The following is a 22,510-nucleotide window of genomic DNA, read 5'->3' as shown; positions in this document are numbered from 1 at the left end:
GGATATTTAAAAAAAAATCAGTGAGCCTACCAGCTGAAACCGGGACATTTACATTTTGAGAAATGTCGGAAGACCTGGACACACTTCTTAAAAACGGGACTGTAAACCAGGACATCTGGTCACCCTACTTAAATGCAATCCTTCATGCAACATTTAATGCCATGACCTTATGAATTTAAGACTTGTTGATCCGATTTAAGACATTAATTTATGGAAGTGCGAATTAAGATTTTAAGACCTTTTTATGATCCGCGGAAACCCTGGAGTAATTTTATATCACAGTAACGGTATATTTCACGACATTAGTTTTTTTTCTTCTGGAAAACCAACAAAAAAGGTTTTATTTTTTTAAATAAACATGATGGGGTGGGCAATATAGGCAAAAAATTATATAGTGATATTCTCGATCTGGCCTCAATGGATGATAACGATTTATAAACTCAGCAAAAAAAGAAACGTCCCTTTTTCAGGACACTGTATTTTAAAGATAATTTTGTAAAAATCCAAATAACTTTACAGATCTTTATTGTAAAGGGTTTAAACAATGTTTTCCATGCTTGTTCAAGGAACCATAAACAATTAATGAACATGCACCTGTGGAACAGTCAAGACACTAACAGCTTACAGATGGTAGGCAATTAAGGTCACAGTTATAAAAACCTAGGACACTAAAGAGACCTTTCTACTGACTCCGGAAAACAACAAAAGAAAGATGCCCAGGGTCCCTGCTCATCTGTGTGAATGTGCCTTAGGCATGCTGCATGGAGGCATGAGGACTGCAGATGTGGCCAGGGCAATAAATTGCAATATCTGTACTTTGAGACGTCTAAGACAGCGCTACAGGCAGACAGGAAGGACAGCTGATCGTCCTCGCAGTGGCAGACCATGTGTAACAACACCTGCACAGGATCGGTACATCCAAATATCACACCTGCGGGACAGGTACAGGATGGCAACAACAACTGCCCGAGTTACACCAGGAACACACAATCCCTCCATCAGTGCTCAGACTGTCCGCAATAGGCTGAAAGAGGCTGGACTGAGGGCTTGTAGGCCTGTTGTAAGGCAGGTCCTTACCAGACATCACTGGCAACAACGTCGCCTATGGGCACAAACCCACCTTCGCTGGACCAGACAGGACTGGCAAAAAGTGCTCTTCACTGTCGAGTTGCGGTTTTGTCTCACCAGGGGTGATGGTCGGACTCGCGTTTATCGTCGAAGGAATGAGTGGGATCGATTTGGAGGTGGAGGGTCGGTCATGGTCTGAGGCGGTGTGTCACAGCATCGATTGGACTGAGCTTGTTGTCATTGCAGGCAATCTCAACGCTGTAGGTTACAGGGAAAACATTCTCCTCCCTCATGTGGTACCCAACCTGCAGGCATATCCTGAAATAACCCTACAGCATGACAATGCCACAAGCCATACTGCTCGTTCTGTGCGTGATTTCCTGCAAGACAGGAATGTCAGTGTTCTGCCATGGCCAGCGAAGAGCCCGGATCTCAATCCCATTGAGCACGTCTGGGACCTGCTGTATCGGAGGGTGAGGGCTAGGGCCATTCCCTCTGAAATGTCCAGGAACTAGCAAGTGCATTGGTGGAAGAGTGAGGTAACATCTCACAGCAAGAACTGGCAAATCTGGTGCGGTCCATGATGAGGAGATGCACTGCAGTACTTAATGCAGCTGGGTCCGGTTGCACCAGCTATACGTAAGTTACAACTTAGCCTATTTGTGGCATAAATGGGCACTAAGTCACAATTTACGCATTACTAAATATTTGAGTGTTGCACCATTAAACTTAGGTAGGATGTAACCCTACATATAAACTAAATATTTACGGAAGCCTCTGACCAGGAGTAACGGTTGGAATAAAAAAGCAGACTGATATTTTATGACATCAATGAGCTCATGTTTTGCATGACAGGCTTCAGTCCTTTCGACGTACATTATGATGTTGACATTTTCACTCGTTTACATTTACGAGAGAAAGAATTATTTTTTTTATTTTTAAGCGGCTCTTCAGCATGAAACCGTTCAAACGGTGCAGTTTTCAGGATGCGTCACCCAGTGTCAAGTTTCAACACATTCAAAATATATATAGGATATTAAAATGAAAAATGTCTAATTTCCCAGCCTGTTGTATTAGTACTTATTTATCACCCCTTATTTATTTTAGATACAGTTCCTAGCCTATATATTGTTATTTACACAGGGCACATATACTATTTATTAAATCTACTTTTATTACGTATCGTATTTTAATGGGGACATAATTTATTACATCTGACAGTTACACGAGTACACAAGGTTTGAACATCAACAGTAACAAGATCAAACTAAAAGTTTTAACACTTCTGTCTACAAATTTGAAGGCTGCTTATTGGATAAATACAGGTAAACATCATATTATGCGACTACGCATCACTTTATGGAGAGCTTACGACCTACTAGTTAAGTCCTGCCTTAAGAACAGGTGGTGCAACCAAATTAAGCACTGACTTAGTTACAAACGAACTAGTAATTACTAAGCCCTTAGTGTGAAATTTACCTCCCAACTTACATGAGAACTTACGCTCAGCTGGTGCAACCCTACCCTTGTGGCCACACCAGATACTGACTGTTACTTTTGATGCTGTATATAGCCTACCTAACATACAGTAAAAACGCTGTTGATGAATGCATTATTTAATAATTCCTGAGGTAATTTACTCAATCGTATCTCTCTCCATGTTTGCAAAAGTACAGATGCTGGTAGGAAATCTTGACAGCGTCAGCAACAGTAAGTAATAATAACTAATAGCGGAGGGTCAGTTTCATACCACGAGCAGTGTTTTATTAACAAGATTTTCCTCATTTTCTCTCAGAAAGTAAAGTAATTAGAACCTGAGGCTCTCCTCAGGAAAGATGAGTTCCAATACTCAGGTGAAATATCACTTTGTGCCCGGATGTGCAGTTTTTATTCAGAAATATCAGACCTGTGAATGCCATGATTGACAATCAAAACTGAGTATTCCAAAAGGCCACGTGATAAAGATTAAAGGGGTCATGACATGAGGAATCAAAATTTCCTTAATCCTTTGACATATAAGTGTTCATTGTACTATAAAAACATACTGTAATTTCAGAACTGAAAACTTCCTCAATAGATAAAGAGCATTTATTTAAACCACGCTGTTGAAAAGGCTCGTTTGGAATTTGTGGAACTTGTGACATCACAAGGACCAAATACGTCTGCATATGACTGCCTCTTCAGCAAGATATAAACACCTATTTTTAGTCATTGCACCCTTGGCCCCGCCCACTGGTGCTCAGTCACACAGGTGAAGAGAAGACCGGATCAGTCATAGGAGATTCATCTACGGGGACAGGACACCTTCATGTGCCTATCTGGATTTAAATGTTTTTCTACACTAGATGAACAGCTTTGACCATTATAATGCATCTCACGCCTCTTTTAAAAAAGACGCAATGTCAAGTTATAACTTTAAAAAAAGGAGACCTCCATTCTATTTCATTCAGCTGCGCTGTGTCTTGCTGTTTTGAAAGCATCCTGGACCATTTTTGCACCCATCTGTGCAATATTTAATTGTTGGTCTTTTGTAAACATGCGACGACGTGCATCGCCTTTTAAGAGCGGTACAAGCACAACTTTTAAAAATGTGGCCCATTCTGATGCTGCCACTGTCTGGGAGACAACACATGCATGGACAATTTGTCACTACGGTGACGACCAGCGTCTCTGCTTTGGTCTGTTAAAGCACCCAACATCACCATGGATTGTATTACGTTCATGGATTCAGAACATTTAATTGTGGATTGTATGTGTTTTTGGGCTCGTACCAGCGAGGACTGCTTGTGAACCAGTCACAATATGATTCAAGTTTTGCAAAGGAAATGTTATTGAAAGATGCAGCAGTTAAATACTATGTGACATGTGAGTACTGTAAGCAGATTCATTCATGAATGTTTCAAATGTCATGACTGTTTGATAGTTGCTGTGCTTGAGTGAACACTTTGATACATTCAGATGAAATGTGTTGGGTGTATGACGTGTTAACCACGAAATGCAGTTTTGTGTAATGTGAAGCTCGTTCATTTTCTTCCGAATGAGTTTCAAATATAGCTGTATTTGAGGGGTTGCACGATGTTAGCCAATCAGAACAGTGGACGTTTACATTGAAGTCTTAAAGGGCCAGATAGCTCAAAACTGAGCGCTTCAGATAGAGGGCCAGAAACAGGGTGGAAAATTATCATATATTATTAAATTATGGTGCAAAAAAACTTTACTGACATAAGTGGACCTCAGGGAAGATATGTAAGCAATATCACTCGAGCAAGAGTGCGATATGGCCCTACATCAGCACTGCTGTGATTTGGCAGTGCTGATTTAGGGCCATATCGCACGATTGCGAGTGTGATATTGCTTATATACAACAGCTCAATGAACAAGTGAAAAACTGAGTATGGTCATAAAAAACACATTTGTACATGGAACTACTTTCTTATGCCACGGATCAAAACAAATTATCCAGTGAGCAGCAGTTCTGTGGACAGAAATGCCTTGTTGATGAGAGAGGTCAACAGAGAATGGGCATACTGTTTCGAACTGACAAAGTCTATGGTAACTCAGATAACTGCTCTGTACAATTGCGGTGAGAAGAATAGTATCTCAGAATGCTATTCTGAGATGCGGGTTGGCGCTGTTTTGGCGGCACGAGAGGGACCTATACATTATTAGGCAGGTGCTTTTAATGTTGTGGCTGATTGGTAATATATATATATATATATATATATATATATATATATATATATATATATATATACACACACAGGTGCATCTCAATAAATTAGAATGTTGTGGAAAAGTTCATTTATTTCAGTAATTCAACTCAAATTGTGAAACTCGTGTATTAAATAAATTCAATGCACACAGACTGAAGTAGTTTAAGTCTTTGGTTCTTTTAATTGTGATGATTTTGGCTCACATTTAACAAAAACCCACCAATTCACTATCTCAAAAAATTAGAATACATCATAAGACCAATAAAAAAACATTTTTAGTGAATTGTTGGCCTTCTGGAAAGTAAGTTTATTTACTGTATATGTACTCAATACTTGGTAGGGGCTCCTTTTGCTTTAATTACTGCCTCAATTCGGCGTGGCATGGAGGTGATCAGTTTGTGGCACTGCTGAGGCGGTATGGAAGCCCAGGTTTCTTTGACAGTGGCCTTCAGCTCATCTGCATTTTTTGGTCTCTTGTTTCTCATTTTCCTCTTGACAATACCCCATAGATTCTCTATGGGGTTCAGGTCTGGTGAGTTTGCTGCCCAGTCAAGCACACCAACACCATGGTCATTTAACCAACTTTTGGTGCTTTTGGCAGTGTGGGCAGGTGCCAAATCCTGCTGGAAAATGAAATCAGCATCTTTAAAAAGCTGGTCAGCAGAAGGAAGCATGAAGTGCTCCAAAATTTCTTGGTAAACGGGTGCAGTGACTTTGCTTTTCAAAAAACACAATGGACCAACACCAGCAGATGACATTGCACCCCAAATCATCACAGACTGTGGAAACTTAACACTGGACTTCAAGCAACTTGGGCTATGAGCTTCTCCACCCTTCCTCCAGACTCTAGGACCTTGGTTTCCAAATGAAATACAAAACTTGCTCTCATCTGAAAAGAGGACTTTGGACCACTGGGCAACAGTCCAGTTCTTCTTCTCCTTAGCCCAGGTAAGACGCCTCTGACGTTGTCTGTGGTTCAGGAGTGGCTTAACAAGAAGAATACGACAACTGCAGCCAAATTCCTTGACACGTCTGTGTGTGGTGGCTCTTGATGCCTTGACCCCAGCCTGAGTCCATTCCTTGTGAAGTTCACCCAAATTCTTGAATCGATTTTGCTTGACAATCATAAGGCTGTGGTTCTCTCGGTTGGTCGTGCATCTTTTTCTTCCACACTTTTTCCTTCCACTCAACTTTCTGTTAACATGCTTGGATACAGCACACTGTGAACAGCCAGCTTCTTTGGCAATGAATGTCTGTGGCTTACCCTCCTTGTGAAGGGTGTCAATGATTGTCTTCTGGACAACTGTCAGATCAGCAGTCTTCCCCATGATTGTGTAGCCTAGTGAACCAAACTGAGAGACCATTTTGAAGGCTCAGGAAACCTTTGCAGGTGTTTTGAGTTGATTAGCTGATTGGCATGTCACCATATTCTAATTTTTTGAGATAGTGAATTGGTGGGTTTTTGTTAAATGTGAGCCAAAATCATCACAATTAAAAGAACCAAAGACTTAAACTACTTCAGTCTGTGTGCATTGAATTTATTTAATACACGAGTTTCACAATTTGAGTTGAATTACTGAAATAAATGAACTTTTCCACGACATTCTAATTTATTGAGATGCACCTGTATATATATATATATATATATATATATATATATATATATATATATATATATATATTGCATGTCATGACTCCTTTAACTCTGTGCAATAGCTTGGTGTGCCTGTCCTTTTTTCTGTCCTCACTGAAAGTTTTAATAAGCAAAACGACTAAAGCTAACCAGAACAAATTTCATGTTTAATACATAGTTATGCATGGCACGTTTTTGACTATGAGATTTCACCGTGTGTAAGAAGCCAAATTTTCAACAAAATGTGTTGTCGTGAAAGGATTTATTGCTTGATGCCTTTTATTATTTTATTTTATTTTTTTATTTGTTGCTTATTGCTTAAACTTGTTTGTGCCAATTTCTTGATGTTAAAGACAAGAATTCCTTCAACACACAGTTCTGCAGTAGTTAGTGTTTGGTTACCTCTTCCTCTCCTCAGGGTCGGCAGGAATAGCTTTGTGTAATGGTGCCAGCTCCTCCTCATGAGAAATCACCAGTTTAGCGTTAACCTGGACCCCTGAGATCCTGAAGGTGGGTCCTTTCACCTTTCCTCGTCTGCCACCTGATGACACAAAGCAAGACCAAAGACAATGAGGGCATAGTTTACACAGACAAATGAGGGTCAGTGTGTCAGAGGTTTCACAACGCTCTTGCCTGAGGTTTTCTCCGGTCCACAGGGGTTCTCCCTCAGGGTTTTCAGACAGCCATTGTGTACGGTCTCAGCCAGCCGACGCAGATCATGTTCTGATTTATCCACAAGCTCAGCATCTCGTGCTATAGCATCAAGCCTGTCAACCACAAACAGAGACGTAAACAAAAGACCAAGGTGGCACTGCCTCCAAATAAATTGATTAAAAAAAGCTTTTTACCTTTCTAATGGGCCACCAAATTTTTTGTAACTCTTGATAAATCTGTAAAGAGAAAAAACAAGTTATATTGGAAGACATTAAGTTATAACATTGTATGAAAGAATATACAGGGCAGCAGTAAAAACTTGTCAACCAGTAGAGATTTTGCTATTCTGTCGATTTTCTTTAGTGCCTGATATAGTTGCCAAGCAAAGAAGCAACTTGCAGCATTAAATCAGATTAAAGTTGGAAATATCCGTTTTATTACATTAGTTTTGCGTCTTGAACTGTTCTTTTTTTAACTGTTACAAAATGCGAAGCTGTATTTGTACTGGTGGTCTTCTGGTTTACATCCATCAAGTTACAAATAAAAATAAATATTATAAGAAAATATAAATAAATAAATGACATGAAGTACCATTCATTTGTTAAAGGATTAATTTATCCACAAATTTAAACTGTCATTATTTACTCACCCTAATGTCACTCCAAACTTACATGACTGACTTCCATGGAACACAAAAAGTGAATTTAAAAAAAATTCTTCACAGGGTTTAATTACCAAATAATGAAAGTGCCTCTGGTCTGAAATTTCAGACAAAATTTTCAGCTGCCGAAATTTCAGTGCATTCCAACTGTGAAAATTTGTAACATTTCTCTTTTTGAGTTTCACAGAAGAAATAAAGTATATATTATAAAAAAATAATAGGTTTGGAGCAACGGGAGTCAATAATGAAATTGTTCTCCCAAAAATTAGGCCTGTCGCAATTATTAAATAATCATCTGATTATTGTGCACTTTATATTTCCATCAAATTTTAATGACCAAATAAGGGAATTTTAAGTGAATATATAAATGGCATCAATGGCGCATTTGTGTGTCATTCAGTTGAACTCAGCGTCACTGAGCTGCAAAGTGGACGTTAACCAGATCAGCTCCTGTCCGGAAGAGCACGTGAAGCTCTTCTTAAGTGCTCTGATTCATGTGCCGTCAAGCAAAGGCTCGTGCCAAACTCCCGCAATAATATAAACAAAATCTAAACTTTGATATTGAATGCAAAGCACTCCAGCTGACACAGAGGAGAGGCACTAAATTTTATTTCTGTGGAGTGATCAAATGATGAAACTGAATCTCAAAGGTTTTGCTTCATGAGAAACAAGGGCTTGCGGGTTTAATCAAAGAGCATTAAAATAATGTGTGGAAGTGAAGAAATCAGGACAGAAATATTTTACTAATGCATAATATAATATAGTATATTATAATACAATATATATTTAAAAAAATCTATATTTTTTATTTTAAAAATATATTATAAAATATATGAGTTCCAAAAACAACAGTGTAAATGTAAAATTCACAAAGTCTAAAGTTGACCAAAAAGAGACATTTTAAGTATTAGGAAATATTTTGATATTTTTCATGTAATTTATAAGTTTTAAAGCCTTAAAAGGAAATCATATATCCCCATTTTATTATCTGAAGTTAAATATGTAAAAAAGGACTTCTTAAGGTGTATGAAACACACATGCACCTTAGGAAATATGACAATTTATATGACAATTAATTGTCATAGCCCTAAAAAAGACAATTAATTGTCAATTAATCTCAATTATATGTTTGACACTTAATCGTCAGCGAAATTTCATAACTGTGACAGTCCTATCTGTCATTAGATATATATAATTCACTGTATTATTCAATAATTGGCATCAGCATGTTTAATAAAGAACATTGAAACAAACAAACAAAAAAGATTGTGAAATATACTGTTACCATACAATAAAATAACTACTGTCATCTTGGTAAAAAAAAAATCCAAAATGTTCGATAACCTAGGCATCAAATATTTTACCTGCGTATCTCAGCATCGGTGAAGCCCTTAATGTTCTCTCTTGGAATGGTTCGAGGTCTTCCCCGTTTCTTGGGCCGTTTTCTGTCTGAGACAGAATCGCTGTCTGAACCAGAGTATCGCCTGTTCCGGCTGCGTCTGCCTTCGTTACCATTAAAGTTGATCTGTTATTACCAAATAAATGGATAAAAACACTGTCAAGAGCTACAGTTATAGTACCACCCCGCAACTGGAACAGCTCCTGGGTTTACAAGTTTGGTATGAATGGTATGCTTATTTATATAATGTATGACAGGTATATGAATCACTATGTAAAATATGCATCTGATATGATCCTCCATAATAAAATCATTATACAAACAGACTTTTGTCAAACAAGCAGGTTGTTGCACATTCGCCGAAATTGTTGTAGCGTGTGATGGCTAACCTGTTCAGGTAAGAGCTGTGGCGCAGTGGTCAGTACATATGCTCAGGACATATAAGAGCTGTTGGCTCACAAACACTCAGGTTCGAGTCTGACCTGGGTAATGTCCTGATCCCACTTTCCCTCTCTCAACCCAACTTCCCTGTCTACACTCCACTTTCCTATAAACAAAAAAGGCCAACCTGTTTAGCACATTTCCTCATGCGGGGCAGTAAATAAATCTCTGCAAGCTCCTTCTGTCGTTCCTCCTCCTCGAGTCTCCTTCGCTGCTCCTCTGGAATAATATCATCCCAGTTCTTATCATTCCTATCCGTGTCCATTTCAATCTCCTCGTCATCCATCATGGAGAAGTTCGCCACCTGCAGGACAGAGCAAGCATTGTTTGGTGTCGTGTTAATCATGTGCCGGGTCTGGTAGACATTCTTTGAGAAGGTCTTGGAACAGTGCTAAAGCATATACCTTGAACTGTGAGAGGAGCTCCTCTCCCACATTCGATGGTCCAGGGTCATTCTCCCTGGTCTCTGCTCTCTTCAGGATTTCATCTATATCCATCTCCTACCAGATCAACCAACAGCATGTCAAACACAAGCAGCTGCACACCAGCGCACATACATATACAGAGGGCCATTAAGATTCTCACACCTTTTCCATGAATTTCAGTTATTCATAATTAATGAAGGATTTTTATAATCATTCTATAATGAGCATAACTAGAACTAACTATATTCCCAGAAATGTCTGACTTTTCCCAAGCCTGAAAATCACAATTTTAAAATTCCTTGGTATTTCCAGGTTTTCCATGACTGAAAGAACCATGGACCAATCTAGAATAACCCTACAGACCTGAGGTTCCTGCTCTTCTCCTTCCTGCTCTTTAAAGAGTTCTTCAGCACCAAACTTCAGAATGGCCGACAGCTCCTCCTTGTTGAACGGAGTGGAACTGTAGAGGAATCAGACAATCATAGTGAGCGATTATATAATTCTGAAGAGGACAAAGTACTCTGTTACTTGGTGCACAAAAAGGAACCACTTGAGCACTACAGGGGTCCTGAACATGCCTTTAAAATATGATTACTTAGTCTTGATGTAGGAAAGTTATATTGAGAGTTGTACCTGGAAGGCGCAGCACCCGTATGAAGGACCGTCTTCCCAGTGGTGTCCATCCTCTGAATCACGAGGTGGTCCAACACCATCTTCTTTTTGGCTCTTTCAATAATTTCCTCCTCTACTGAGCCCTTTGTCACCAGACGGTATATATTCACCTGGGAGAGAAAAATCAAGGCAGTGTGTAAATTTTATTAGAGTTAAAATGGTTTTATTACCTAATATATATATATATATATATATATATAAATATAAATCAGAACTTGGCAATCAGTGCAAGAATGCCCAAAAATAATAATCCAATAAGAAAAAGCTTGCACACAACGTTTTGTGTGTGAGCTTTTTCTTACCCTACATTGAGGGCGAAAAGAAAAACTAAAAAAAACCAATGGTCAAATTTCAGGTCATCTCTTTGCTGTGATTATTTTGAGCTGTAACAGGGTGAATTTGTGTGGTGGTGGTAAGAGAACACTTCACATCATTTACAAAAAATGTTTCACAACACTGATGGATAATTCAAAATGGTGTTTGTTTTTAAGGATAAAAAAGACAAACAAACAAGAAAACCATTTACAATCACTGGCACCAGTTTTAATTAACTTTTTTTTTTTTTTTTTACATTTATTTTGTAGGACAGTTAAGGTACACAGGAAGCTGAGGGAGAGAGAGAGGGGGAGATGGTTGGTTCGTGACATAACGCTTTGTTGAAAGGAAAATTTGTTAGAATCATTAGCACCATGCCCTGAGGATCCCTGAGAAGTTAGGGGACAGCACCACATCGTCATAAAAAAATAAATAAATACAAAAATGATGCACACATAGTGACATGATAGAATGCTTATAACTTCAGAAAGAGAGAAAGAGAGCTCTCAGCAAGGTGACAGCAAGGCACCTTTTAATGCAAAACGCGCTGTTTTTTTTATTTTTTATTTTGTTTTATTAATGATCTGACAATTACTTTCATTCTCAGTAACTTATTTTTTTTTAATAAAATTTTTAGATAACATTCCCTAACACTTCAAATAATAAATAGAACATATGTTTCACCAGACTCACACCTGTCAGTCTTTCATGATTATATTTTTTATTTTTTCGTTTTTTCATTATCACATTGTCATATGAACAATCAGTTAAGAACTGCGCTCTATACATAATTTTAATTCACTAAGAAGAGTCATTTGTTCGGGAATCGAACTACACATGAAGCGAATTATGTTTAATGCTGCAGATTCAAAAGCACCGGCTCATAAGTCATTTATTTGAGATTCAGATAGCACTGGGCCCTTTGTGAGTCTGCTCACAAGAGTTATTCATACGAGAATCAATATACACTGGACACACTGAGTTTCACGATGTAGATTCAGTAGGGGGCAGAGTTGTTGCTGAGGGAAACACTGTCAGTATTTTAGACAGCAATGCGGAAGATTGCACATACGACAACCGTTGATGGAACACAAAAGTCATGAATATCAAACTGTTCCAGTATTCTTAAGTACAGGTTATCGGTTACCAACACATTTGTGTACACACTAGAGACGGGAATGACGCAGGCTATTTTTGTGAGTAATGTTCACTCTGGATACAACTCGCTGTAGGTACAACTTAGGACTTTACAATCTGGAAAGGTAAACTTTAGAGGCAGCAAATCCAATTAGGATAGGATTGGCTTTGTGTTCATATTTTTATCAGACATTGTGTCTGACAATGTAAGCATTTATTGGGACATCGGGATGCACTGATATGAAAATGTATGGCTGACATATTTTAACAAAAAAACTATAGGCTGATACCAATACTTCAGATCACTGTTTCACTTAGGAATTTTGCTTTAAAATTTACAAATAGGTACAAAAGCTTCTTTACTGTTCTAACAATAAATAATTTCCATTGAACATGAATTGGATCTGTTGAACACATAACCAGCCAAAATGTAAAGAGAACCACAATGAAAAATAAACAGAAGATAAAAAGATAAAGACACACAAAAAAACAAAAACAAAAAAAACTTATGACAACATGACCGATATGAAAAAAGTTATTTTGCGCTTCAAATTTTTTTTTTTGCAGTTTTGTTTTTGCAGTTTAAACAACAGTACTCACATTTATATGTACTGTATATGATAGAACATTTCAAATTCATACTATGCATATGTTGGTCAATTCCACGAAAGTGTGAACCACAACGTAAAAAAACGTTTTAACCAGTGGTATAATGGATTATGCCATACAGACCACTAGAGGGTGCCATTGCTCACACAGCACTGACTGAATCACTGAATGCAGACTATATTTTAAAATTAAGCCTTTTAAGGTTTAGTAATTGAGCAAGGCTATTTGGGATTCAATCTTAATTTCACCACTGTACAGTAGGTGGCGCCGTTGCTGTTCTACAAACATTTATACAAGTCTCCTGCCCTGCCCAGCTGTCAATGCTAAAGATTAATATATCGAACGCTGTTAAAGCATTTATTCACCAAACCGTTTTACTATGTTCTTTCCATGGTGTTGATGCATTCGGAGTATACTGTATAATGTGTTTTTATGCAAAGGAGATGAGTAAAGATCACTGTTGCATAAGTATACGTCCTATTTATATTTGCACATGTATTTTGCTACGAGTATATTCCAAACGGACTCCCGAAGCCAACTACTATTTTGATGTCTGGATTAATGCCTGGATAATATAAAACAACATACTGTAATACAATTACATGTGGAATAATGTACATTAAGAATAACATGTATAGTACAGTATAAAATATCATGTTTTCAAGCACTTTTCAAGGCACAAATTTCCAGGACATTTTATGCATCCAACAAGTGTAATATTTAAGATAAAATACATGTGTCCATTTAAATAGACCTTTTATTTTGGAGTTTGTGTGTTTTTGACGGTAGTTTCTCACCTCCAGATAAGCAGTTTGCTCCATGGCCCAGTGTGATTATTAATCCCCGTAAAGCTGTGATATAATTAAATAAATACATAGTCTGTATGTGCTGCGCACTTCAGAGTGCTCTCTGTCTCAATCATATCACACACACAAGAACGTGCGTGATGGTCATGATAAAGTGTTTTCAGTGTATGAGCGGCCATCTCTACGGTATAGTGCACATCACTTGCAGATTATTTTTTTATTCAATTAAATCAGATACTTGTTTTTTTGTTTATCACAATAGGACATATCACAATTTTAATTTAATTAATTGTACATTCAAACATGTCATATTCCAAGACATTCTGCGTTTTATTGCTAATGGCATTTTTATGACTAGATTCCGTGTTTTCAACATACTACATGTGGAGACCATGGTATAAGCTGACTCCGATCATTGAATTATTGAAAATGAATTTACATCCCGAGGTATTAAGGCCGAACCACCACGCTACCAACCCAGTGTGAAATATATATATATATTTTTTTTTTAAATCAGTGGTCCAACTGTCATCATTGTCTGAAGTATATAATTCACAGGGATGCAAACTCATGAGGGTCGAAAAAGTTGAGAATCACTGATCCACGGACATGTATTTCGGGGTTATTTTTAAAGAAAGAATAAGCCAAAAGCACCAACTTAAACTATTTTAATGATTAAAGTATAGAAAATTATCTGCACAATTGTGCAGAATTAGCTGAAATGTAAAGGGTATTTTGGTGTGGCTTGCTTCTGTTTCACAAATTTGTTCAGTTTCATTAATTAATTAGTTTAGTGACAACTTCTGGAGATGCCGTTCAGTTTGTGAAATGCCGAGCATGACTTTTCATCCAAAAAGACAATAATAGTCTAATAATACTAATGTGCATCAAAAATATGCTTACCTTCTCCTTTATTACAATTTGCATGTTAAATCTACTGACTTCAGTAGAATGTTTAAGCATTATAAGAACAAAGCAGATCTACTGTATCATTTTCCTACAGTATTTAAACTACTGAGCGTGACTTTGATCAGAAAAGACAACAAAAATAGCCTAATAATAATAATTTTGAGTTTCAATAATGTCCTTTCTTCATTGTAAGGTGCATTTCACATGAGGCGAGTCGAGGCGTCAATGCCAGCATCAAGCGGCGCATTGTCCTCCACATGACAAGCATTGTAGTAAGCATCACGGAGGGCCGATTTTACAAGTTTGTCACACAAGAAAGCAGGAGATGTGCACAATAAATATTGAAAACATTTATTTGGAAGAGAAAAAAGTGGCAATTGCTTTGATTGCAGTAAGTAAAGAGAGGACTTGTTTATGTTTAGGTTGTAGCGTATTTTTTTTATTTATTTATTTTTTTATGTATTACTGTAGTTCAATAACTGGGGTCTCTGGATACTTGGAAACAATAAGGTAATAATTAGAGCTGACAGAATTAACGTGTTAACGCATGTGATTAATTAAAAAAACCTTAACACATTCATTTTTCTTAATCGCGATTAACGCATTTACCGTTAATACTGCAAAAACGCATGTTGGGAAGGGCGGAACCTTTGTAATATGTCCGCCCGGAGCAGGGGCAAGGCCAGAAATCTCCAAATGAGTGGACCTTGGTGAAACAGGGTGGACCTCTATTCTGAGCCTAATTTCATCATGAATATAATAAAGTGTGCACCTTTCCTCAGCTGTTATGAGTTTTATTTCTCACAGTTAGCGTAATACTTAGAGTTGCATAATTACAGGTACAATATCAATAATTATGCCTATTTATTTTTGAACAATTATTAAAGTTAATTATTAGTAATTTAACTTAATAGGACATATTGATGCAATGAAAAATGAAATGGCCATATAAATAAATATAATAGATTAAAATAAGAGATAAGATGCAATAAACATTATTATTAGACACTTTTCAGTCCTCCTGCTTTGCACAGGTGTTGGCTGTTTCCATAAAGATTGAATCTTTAAGCTGACAACTCTCCTTTGGCTGACATTCTGGGCTTCATGGAGCTGCTGCAATGTTGCTAAATATTTCTTTTGATTAGTAGTATTTGTAAAATAAGAGGTCTGGTGAAAACGTGAGTGAATCAGATGTTCTATTTAACAGCTGTCCTATAGAGCTGGGGAATGTTACATTCAAATGGAGGCTAAAGAGTAGACAAGCACAGACGAGAAACTTCTTGCTCAAGAACCATTTCTAAGGTTGTAGCAACTGAATTATGACACATATGACAATTCGTCTATCGTCCCAATGTCCTTCCATCCTGAGATGGTCTGAGATCATATTCAGCGTTCTCATAGATGACACTATTTCTGTAAATTGTTCCCAGATTACAGACAGAGAAGGAATAGTGAGAACTCGTTATATGCACTTGTTCCGTGAGACATGTTCGCGCTGCGTGCGTGAGCGCCAATAAAACTCGACACACAACGAATCAGAGACACGCATCGATGGCTTTTCTTTCATCTGTTTTTCAAAATATGATCACGTGTGCTTCTTCAAATGCATGTATTTGTGTCTAACTGCGTTTGTCATTTGTCACTTCGAGACTTCTTACAAGTCGCCTGCCACAGTTGAGGGTTAGACGACAGCAAAATGACCCGCTAGTTTCATACCCTGCCATGCCATCTACAGAAACATCTACCACACTCACGTAAAATAATAATAATATAAAATTAAGTGAGACATGGATAAATTATCTTGGTGCTAAGCGTATCTGTTTACAGGCATGACTGTATAGCGCTGCGCAGTGCAGAGAAAATGAGCGACTCGGCAAGAAGCGTGCCGCAACCTATTTCAGTTCACCATAATCATATCAAACTTTTTATTAGAAATAAAAACAAATTTATCTAAAACATTTTCAAGCAAAACGCGGCAGTCCCATAGACATTCTATGGGCGGTACTGTCACGCTACTTGATCGTTACACTCTCTGCTATGATAGAGCTGCGGAGGTTGTCATGTCAGTAAAAAAAAATGATCTCTGCACGCACACACATACACAACAGCGCTTCCGTGATAAAATGATAGAGAAAGGACCTCTCAATGCTATTTGGTGTACAAAAAAAGTCCAGCTGTGACTTGTGATAGAAATTCAGTTATTTTCCGAAGCATATAAGGCGCATTTTAATTACCACAGAAGCACGTCAAGTCTAAACTATCGCCAAAAATCAGAATGAGACGTTTTTGTTTGCAAACACTCTTCATTTGAGATTCAAAGTAGCGCTGATGCGTTGATGCCTTGACGCGAATCATGAAACCAGCTTCAAGATTGCCGAAGCGAATAGCCACAGTCTGCCGGCTGATTAATATCATGTAGGATGACATTTTAAGAGATGTAATGCCTAGTGCAATGAATATGCAACCTATATGGGGACTAGTTCTTTCAATTAGTCAAACTCCCACTTAGACGTTGGTAAACGTTTAATGTTACTTGAATTGGTGATATATTAGTGCATTTCTATCTTTATACTGTGGAAGGCTTTGTTTGGAAAATGTTAATAAAGCATTATTTTGTTAATTTTTTTCTTTTTTCTTTCCCAAGATGGAAATAAATGCATTTTGACAGGAATAGTAGTATATACAGTATAGTGTAAAATTTCAGCACTTTCAAAATCTGCGATTAATCGTGATTAACTACAAAAAAATTACGTGATTAAAAACTAATTATCAACTGACAGCACTAGTAATAATTAAAATAAATTATGAGACATTCAATATCTCTATAAATTTGGACAGTTTTAAAATATTTACTGTAGCTTTGTACTCTCAAAGACATCATTTGTGAGGCAAAAATTGTGTGAAAAATACTTGGGTGTGAAGTTGGAGCTGAGGTTGCGCTGACACGTCACTTCATAGACTTCAATGTATTTGGCGGCACTGACGCAAGTCATATGCAAGCCCTTCAACGTGTATAAACATCAGTCACTTTACACATTAATAACTCTTCCGCCCTTTTCTCTCCTTGATGAACAAGGTAGACTCGCATGCCGATGCTGAAGTAAACGAACAACATGCCACTCTCATTCAGTCGGTCAGTACATATACAAGGTCATTCAGTTTATGAATGAGAAGTTTCTCGAATGCCGCTTCTCACTGTACAGGCGCTGCTATAACCAAGCAAGCGATTGGCAGTAGCTGTAACCAATCAAGCGATCTGCCTCGGTTGGACCGTGATTGCTAAGCACACAATCGGCTGCTGCTGTAATCAATCATGAGGGTGTAAGCACCCTTAACCGGTGATGTTGTTTCAATGCGCAGCCGCCAGCAGTGACAAAACGATACAAATTTGTGTATTTGACTCCTATTCTGAGTCCCGATCATTAACATGTTTTGTACATGTAATGGAAACCTTGCTTGCAACACAGTCAAACAGTTTTATTATACTGAAATATTTTCCAGGACAAATCATTATTTTACAGGACATTTAGGTATTTTACTAATTTTCCATGACTGGAAAACTGCACTGCAAAATTCCAGGTTTTCCAGGACATGGGGGAACCCTGATTAGAGGGTTGTTCACCTGTTTTTTCTGTCCAATCCTATGAGCTCTGGCCTGCGCCTGCAGGTCATTCTGAGGGTTCCAGTCCGAGTCAAAAATAACCACTGTATCCGCAGAGGCCAAATTAATGCCAAGACCACCTGCTCGAGTGGACAACAGGAAGCAGAAGTCCTGCAGAGACAAAGACAGTCATGTGAATGAGCCAATACATAAAGAGCAGCATGCGACATTATAAAATTGTCCCAACCAGAAGCGACGTGCGATAAAAGGTATCTTTTCTGTGTTAGATTTTATTTTAACCAGCCACGATCATGAAAAATCAACCAACGACAGGACATTCAGCCCCTCTATTGGTTACTATTTCTGCGGCATTGAGGCGGATAGCATCGTCCACTGTGAACACTCATTGGTCCAAAATTATTTCATAACAGTACATTAAAGCAGACATCTCACTAGCTGGTTCAAAACAACGAAATTTTGGCCGAGGGTGTAACACCTACCAACTGTTTTGCTGAAATCTCCCTCTTTTCAGAGAGAGGTCTGCCACACACACTGATTCAGAATGGTTATAGTTGGTGACAAGTTCCACATACTTTCTCTCCAATTCCCTGTCACGTGGAAATCAGCTAAATAACAGGCCTACCGGTGAACATAATTATAACAGACTGAATTAGGATGCAATTCATGGACTAATTTTCCCATGTGGATTGCATATTATCAGCGTTTGTCTAAATGCAGCTTTAGTGCGAACAGGACAGACAGATTGCTTGTAGCTGGAATCTAATCGTGTCGCGTCTGGTTCGCATGCTGTAAAAAAGTGTGTTTAACATACCTCTGAGCCATCTGCATTGAAATGATCTAACGCTTGCTTCCTCATCTCACCCTTTATGGAACCGTCCAGTCTCTAAAAACACAAATGTTTCCATAAGTTCCAGGTTCCCACATCTTTTGACTAATACATTTCAATTACTTTCAGTAAGAATTAAAAAACAATATCGTTTTAGATATTGCATTCACAAAGAGTAATTCTAAGGCAATTTTTTTTAGTCAATACATATATTTTTTTAAATGTATTCGTAAAAAAACTTTTTTTAAATGAGCAACAACAACAACAAAAAAAGTTTGTTGACTACAGAGCCACATCAGGCCTGGAAATCACAAGTAATTAAATTTTCAGATATATTTCCAGGTTTTCCCATTGTCGACCGTGTGAACCCTACAAGTCATATCTTGATCCACCATCACTTGCAGCTCTCATTTCCTCACTTTGAAAGAGTTCCTCAATCACCTGGAATAAGAACTGACGGTACTTCAGGTACTCGGCCAGGATGTCCAGCATCCGGACCATCTGGGAGAATATGAGCACGCGGTGGCCTCGTTCCTTCAGCCGTACAAGCAGTTTGTCAAGAAGAATCAGCTTTCCACTGCTGCGAATCAGATGCTGCAGACAGAATAACAATCCAATCAGTATTCAGGCATTGCTGAATTCACAATGGTTTTAGTTAGTTGTGAATATGAAAGACAGATTTTTATGCTTCTGCACTAACTTTTGAAAAGACCTCAAATTTGACATGTAATTACTGACATCAAGGGTTTTGTAATGAAAATTCAAACAATGTGTCCTTAATAGGTGTGACGTTGCATACAGTGTCAAGCAATAAATCACATATCTTCCATCTTAATGAGATTTTGACCTAAGCAGCAATTACTGTCAATCTGTTTCAAATTATTTTGTTGGTCACTATGTTGTTCATGCTGCACTGGATAGCTCTGCTCACAATGGAATCCTATTGGTCCAAAATCCTGATCACATAGCTTTATATTAAACATCACATTTTATTCTGATTGGCTGCGATTTTTTCACGTTTCAACTTTAGGCAGGATATTAAAAAAAAACCTGATACATTGTGTCTAGCTCAGACAAGCTTCATACCCAATAGAGAGAGCAATTCAGCTAAACACACCTGTAGGCCTTCTTGTTTGTTATAGAACTCGTTGTCCTCGGGTGGTTTAATGAGGTAGCAGTGATTACAGCATTTCTTCAGCTCCATCATGATGTTGAGGAAGCCCGACGTGCTTCCTTTAGTGCCTTTACTAAGGGCTTTATAGTTCCTTGTCAATATCCACCTAATGAACAAATCACATCAATTACACAGGATGGAGAAAAGCCAAGGACCCATCAGACTGCACTGGAATAAATAGTTCACCCAACATCATTGAAAAAGTCTAGTTAATATCTCTCAACTCTAAATGCTGTTGGTTCTTACTTGTAGTATTGCTTCTGAATGGCACTCATCTCCACCCTGAGGATTTGCTCCACCTTGGCGGGCAGAGATTTCTCCACATCCTTCTTTACCCTGCGCAGTAAGAAGGGCTCCAGCTCTTTATGAAGGCTGGTGTAACCAGAGTCTCTACCTTTTCCATGATCCTCTTCAAACAGCTCCCACGAGTGAAACCTGCCCACATGGCAACACATATCAGCATAGGAAACAAATATTTCCAAAATTCAAATTAAGTAAAAATAATTTCAACATCAAAAATTGATAGCTCAAGTGCCTAAACTGTCTTTAAAGGGTTAGTTCACCCAAAATGAAAATTCAGTCATTGTTTACTCACCCCTGTGTTATAACCCCATATGACTTGCTTTTACTTAACATAAATGGAGAAATAGTGAAACAATTTGCTCAGTGAAGTCATACAATGGCAGTTAATGGTGACCACCTCTTCAAGCTTCAAAAGGATGCAAAATTATAATTCAGAAGTCAAAAATTATTCAATGATTGTTATGAAAACATTCTATGAGGTTTGGTGAGAAACAAACCGAAATCGAATGTATTATTTAGTGAAACTGTTGACCGACCATTGCTCTCCTCCGAGTATCGCAGTATCTGTCATGAGATGGGGCGTTCAAGCGAAAACTCTTTTTATATAAAAACAGGTTTGCCACAGCGATGCTAACATCAGAACACAACACAGCTGCACACAAACCAGAAAACCGAACTTACTAAATATGTCTGATGAGATGAGTATGTAGTCAGAGAACAGATACATTTCTATGCCTTATTTATTTGAAACAGAGTTCTCAATCAAACTGAGAGTGATAGACAGAGGAGGCTGAAGGCAGCCACAGTTACACCATGTCCTAACCTGACGGCAAACGAAATGCGACAAAAGGTATGTTTTCTATGTTAATCTGAGTTTTTGTCCTAACCAGCCGTGAAGAGTGACAGTACATTGACAGTACTGTTGATCGCTTGGTTTCTTGGCACCGATCCAAAAACAGGATATTGAAGCCAGCATCTCACTAGCCGGTTAAAAACTACTTGATTTTGAACACTTTAAATGCTGCCATACGAACACAGACACAGATATGACAAATGCTTGCAAAACGCCCATGAAAAACTCTCAGCACTGCAACAATAAAAAGTCTGTGGACACATATCTAATAGAATTAATGGTTCACTAATACACAAGAGCAGCCACCTACTTCTCAGGCATTATGAAATGCAGTAAAGACCAGAGCTCTTTGAGGGAGTTCTGCAGGGGTGTGCCAGTGATCAGGAGCCTGTGGTTGGACTTGAACTCCATCATGGTCTTATAGAGGAGTGAGTCATCATTCTTGAGCCGATGGGCCTCATCCACACCAATGAATGCCCAGCTTACGTTTCCTAAAAATGACTGCAGGAGAAACAAAACAGAATGAGATCGTTTACTTGCTACTGCTGCACAGCAAAGACAATCAGTGTTTTTTTTTTGTACACTTATGTTTGCTTGAATCCAAACCCAAGTTTGATTGCTCCTCTCACCCTGTTGATCTAAACCATCATAGGAATTTGGTATGTTGAGATCATCATTGTTACAAGGAAACAAGAGTTGATGACATGTTAAAGGAGAACAATGTTTGCTTTGACTTTGTTTTTTTTGATTATTTGGTTTTCACTTGCTAAATGTTGCTGCTCATGGATTCATAACATTGACTGTTTGCATGCAGATTTTCGGATATCTGAATTAAAATTAAATCCGATTGCAGATTTCTTATAATCCGGATGCACCGATCCGATACCAGGATCAGTATTGGTTAGACAAGGTAAATTCAAATCCAACAATAAACATAAGGAATTTATATATTTTCACTTAGTTGAGACTTGTTGAATGACTCGGTGAAATAATATTCAGAAAGAACATCTCTCTGCTCTTTCTACAGGTTACCGAAATCATCTTAAAAAGAACGTACCTCAAGTCATGGTGTGCCTTGCTGGAGCTAGTTGCTTATTAGACTTATGTAGCCACTTATAAATTCTTTTAAAAGTTTAAGCTTCTCATTTATAATGCACTTATGCTGACACTTATGCCAGTAAACCTCTTAAGTTAACTAGAGGAAACTAATACTGTAAGCAGAAAATTCTGATATTTGCAGATAAAAGTGCTCAGGAAGGGACAGCTAAAATTGTCTCAGCTGCAAGTAGT

At 38.0% G+C, this 22,510-nt stretch overlaps 1 protein-coding gene across 2 annotated transcripts in view; it reads right to left on the bottom strand.

The window, feature by feature from the left end:
• chd1 (chromodomain helicase DNA binding protein 1) overlaps positions 1–22,510 on the bottom strand; it is a 112,951-nt gene that overhangs the window by 26,958 nt on the left and 63,483 nt on the right. For both annotated transcript variants that reach the window (XM_051683221.1, XM_051683220.1), the window contains exons 14-27: positions 21,531–21,721; positions 20,311–20,499; positions 20,008–20,170; positions 19,332–19,484; positions 18,876–18,947; positions 18,065–18,214; positions 10,628–10,776; positions 10,358–10,454; positions 9,974–10,069; positions 9,697–9,873; positions 9,094–9,254; positions 7,263–7,304; positions 7,048–7,181; positions 6,817–6,955 (exon numbers count right to left, since the gene is read on the bottom strand). In XM_051683221.1, the coding sequence (XP_051539181.1) occupies positions 6,817–6,955; positions 7,048–7,181; positions 7,263–7,304; positions 9,094–9,254; positions 9,697–9,873; positions 9,974–10,069; positions 10,358–10,454; positions 10,628–10,776; positions 18,065–18,214; positions 18,876–18,947; positions 19,332–19,484; positions 20,008–20,170; positions 20,311–20,499; positions 21,531–21,721 (1,913 nt within the window). The remainder of the gene's footprint in view (positions 1–6,816; positions 6,956–7,047; positions 7,182–7,262; positions 7,305–9,093; positions 9,255–9,696; positions 9,874–9,973; positions 10,070–10,357; positions 10,455–10,627; positions 10,777–18,064; positions 18,215–18,875; positions 18,948–19,331; positions 19,485–20,007; positions 20,171–20,310; positions 20,500–21,530; positions 21,722–22,510) is intronic.

Source organism: Myxocyprinus asiaticus, chromosome 42, assembly GCF_019703515.2.
Source record: "Myxocyprinus asiaticus isolate MX2 ecotype Aquarium Trade chromosome 42, UBuf_Myxa_2, whole genome shotgun sequence".
NCBI lineage: Eukaryota > Metazoa > Chordata > Actinopteri > Cypriniformes > Catostomidae > Myxocyprinus > Myxocyprinus asiaticus.
The sequence above is the reverse complement of the archived record's forward strand: the minus strand, read 5'-3'. Positions and strand labels throughout refer to the sequence as shown.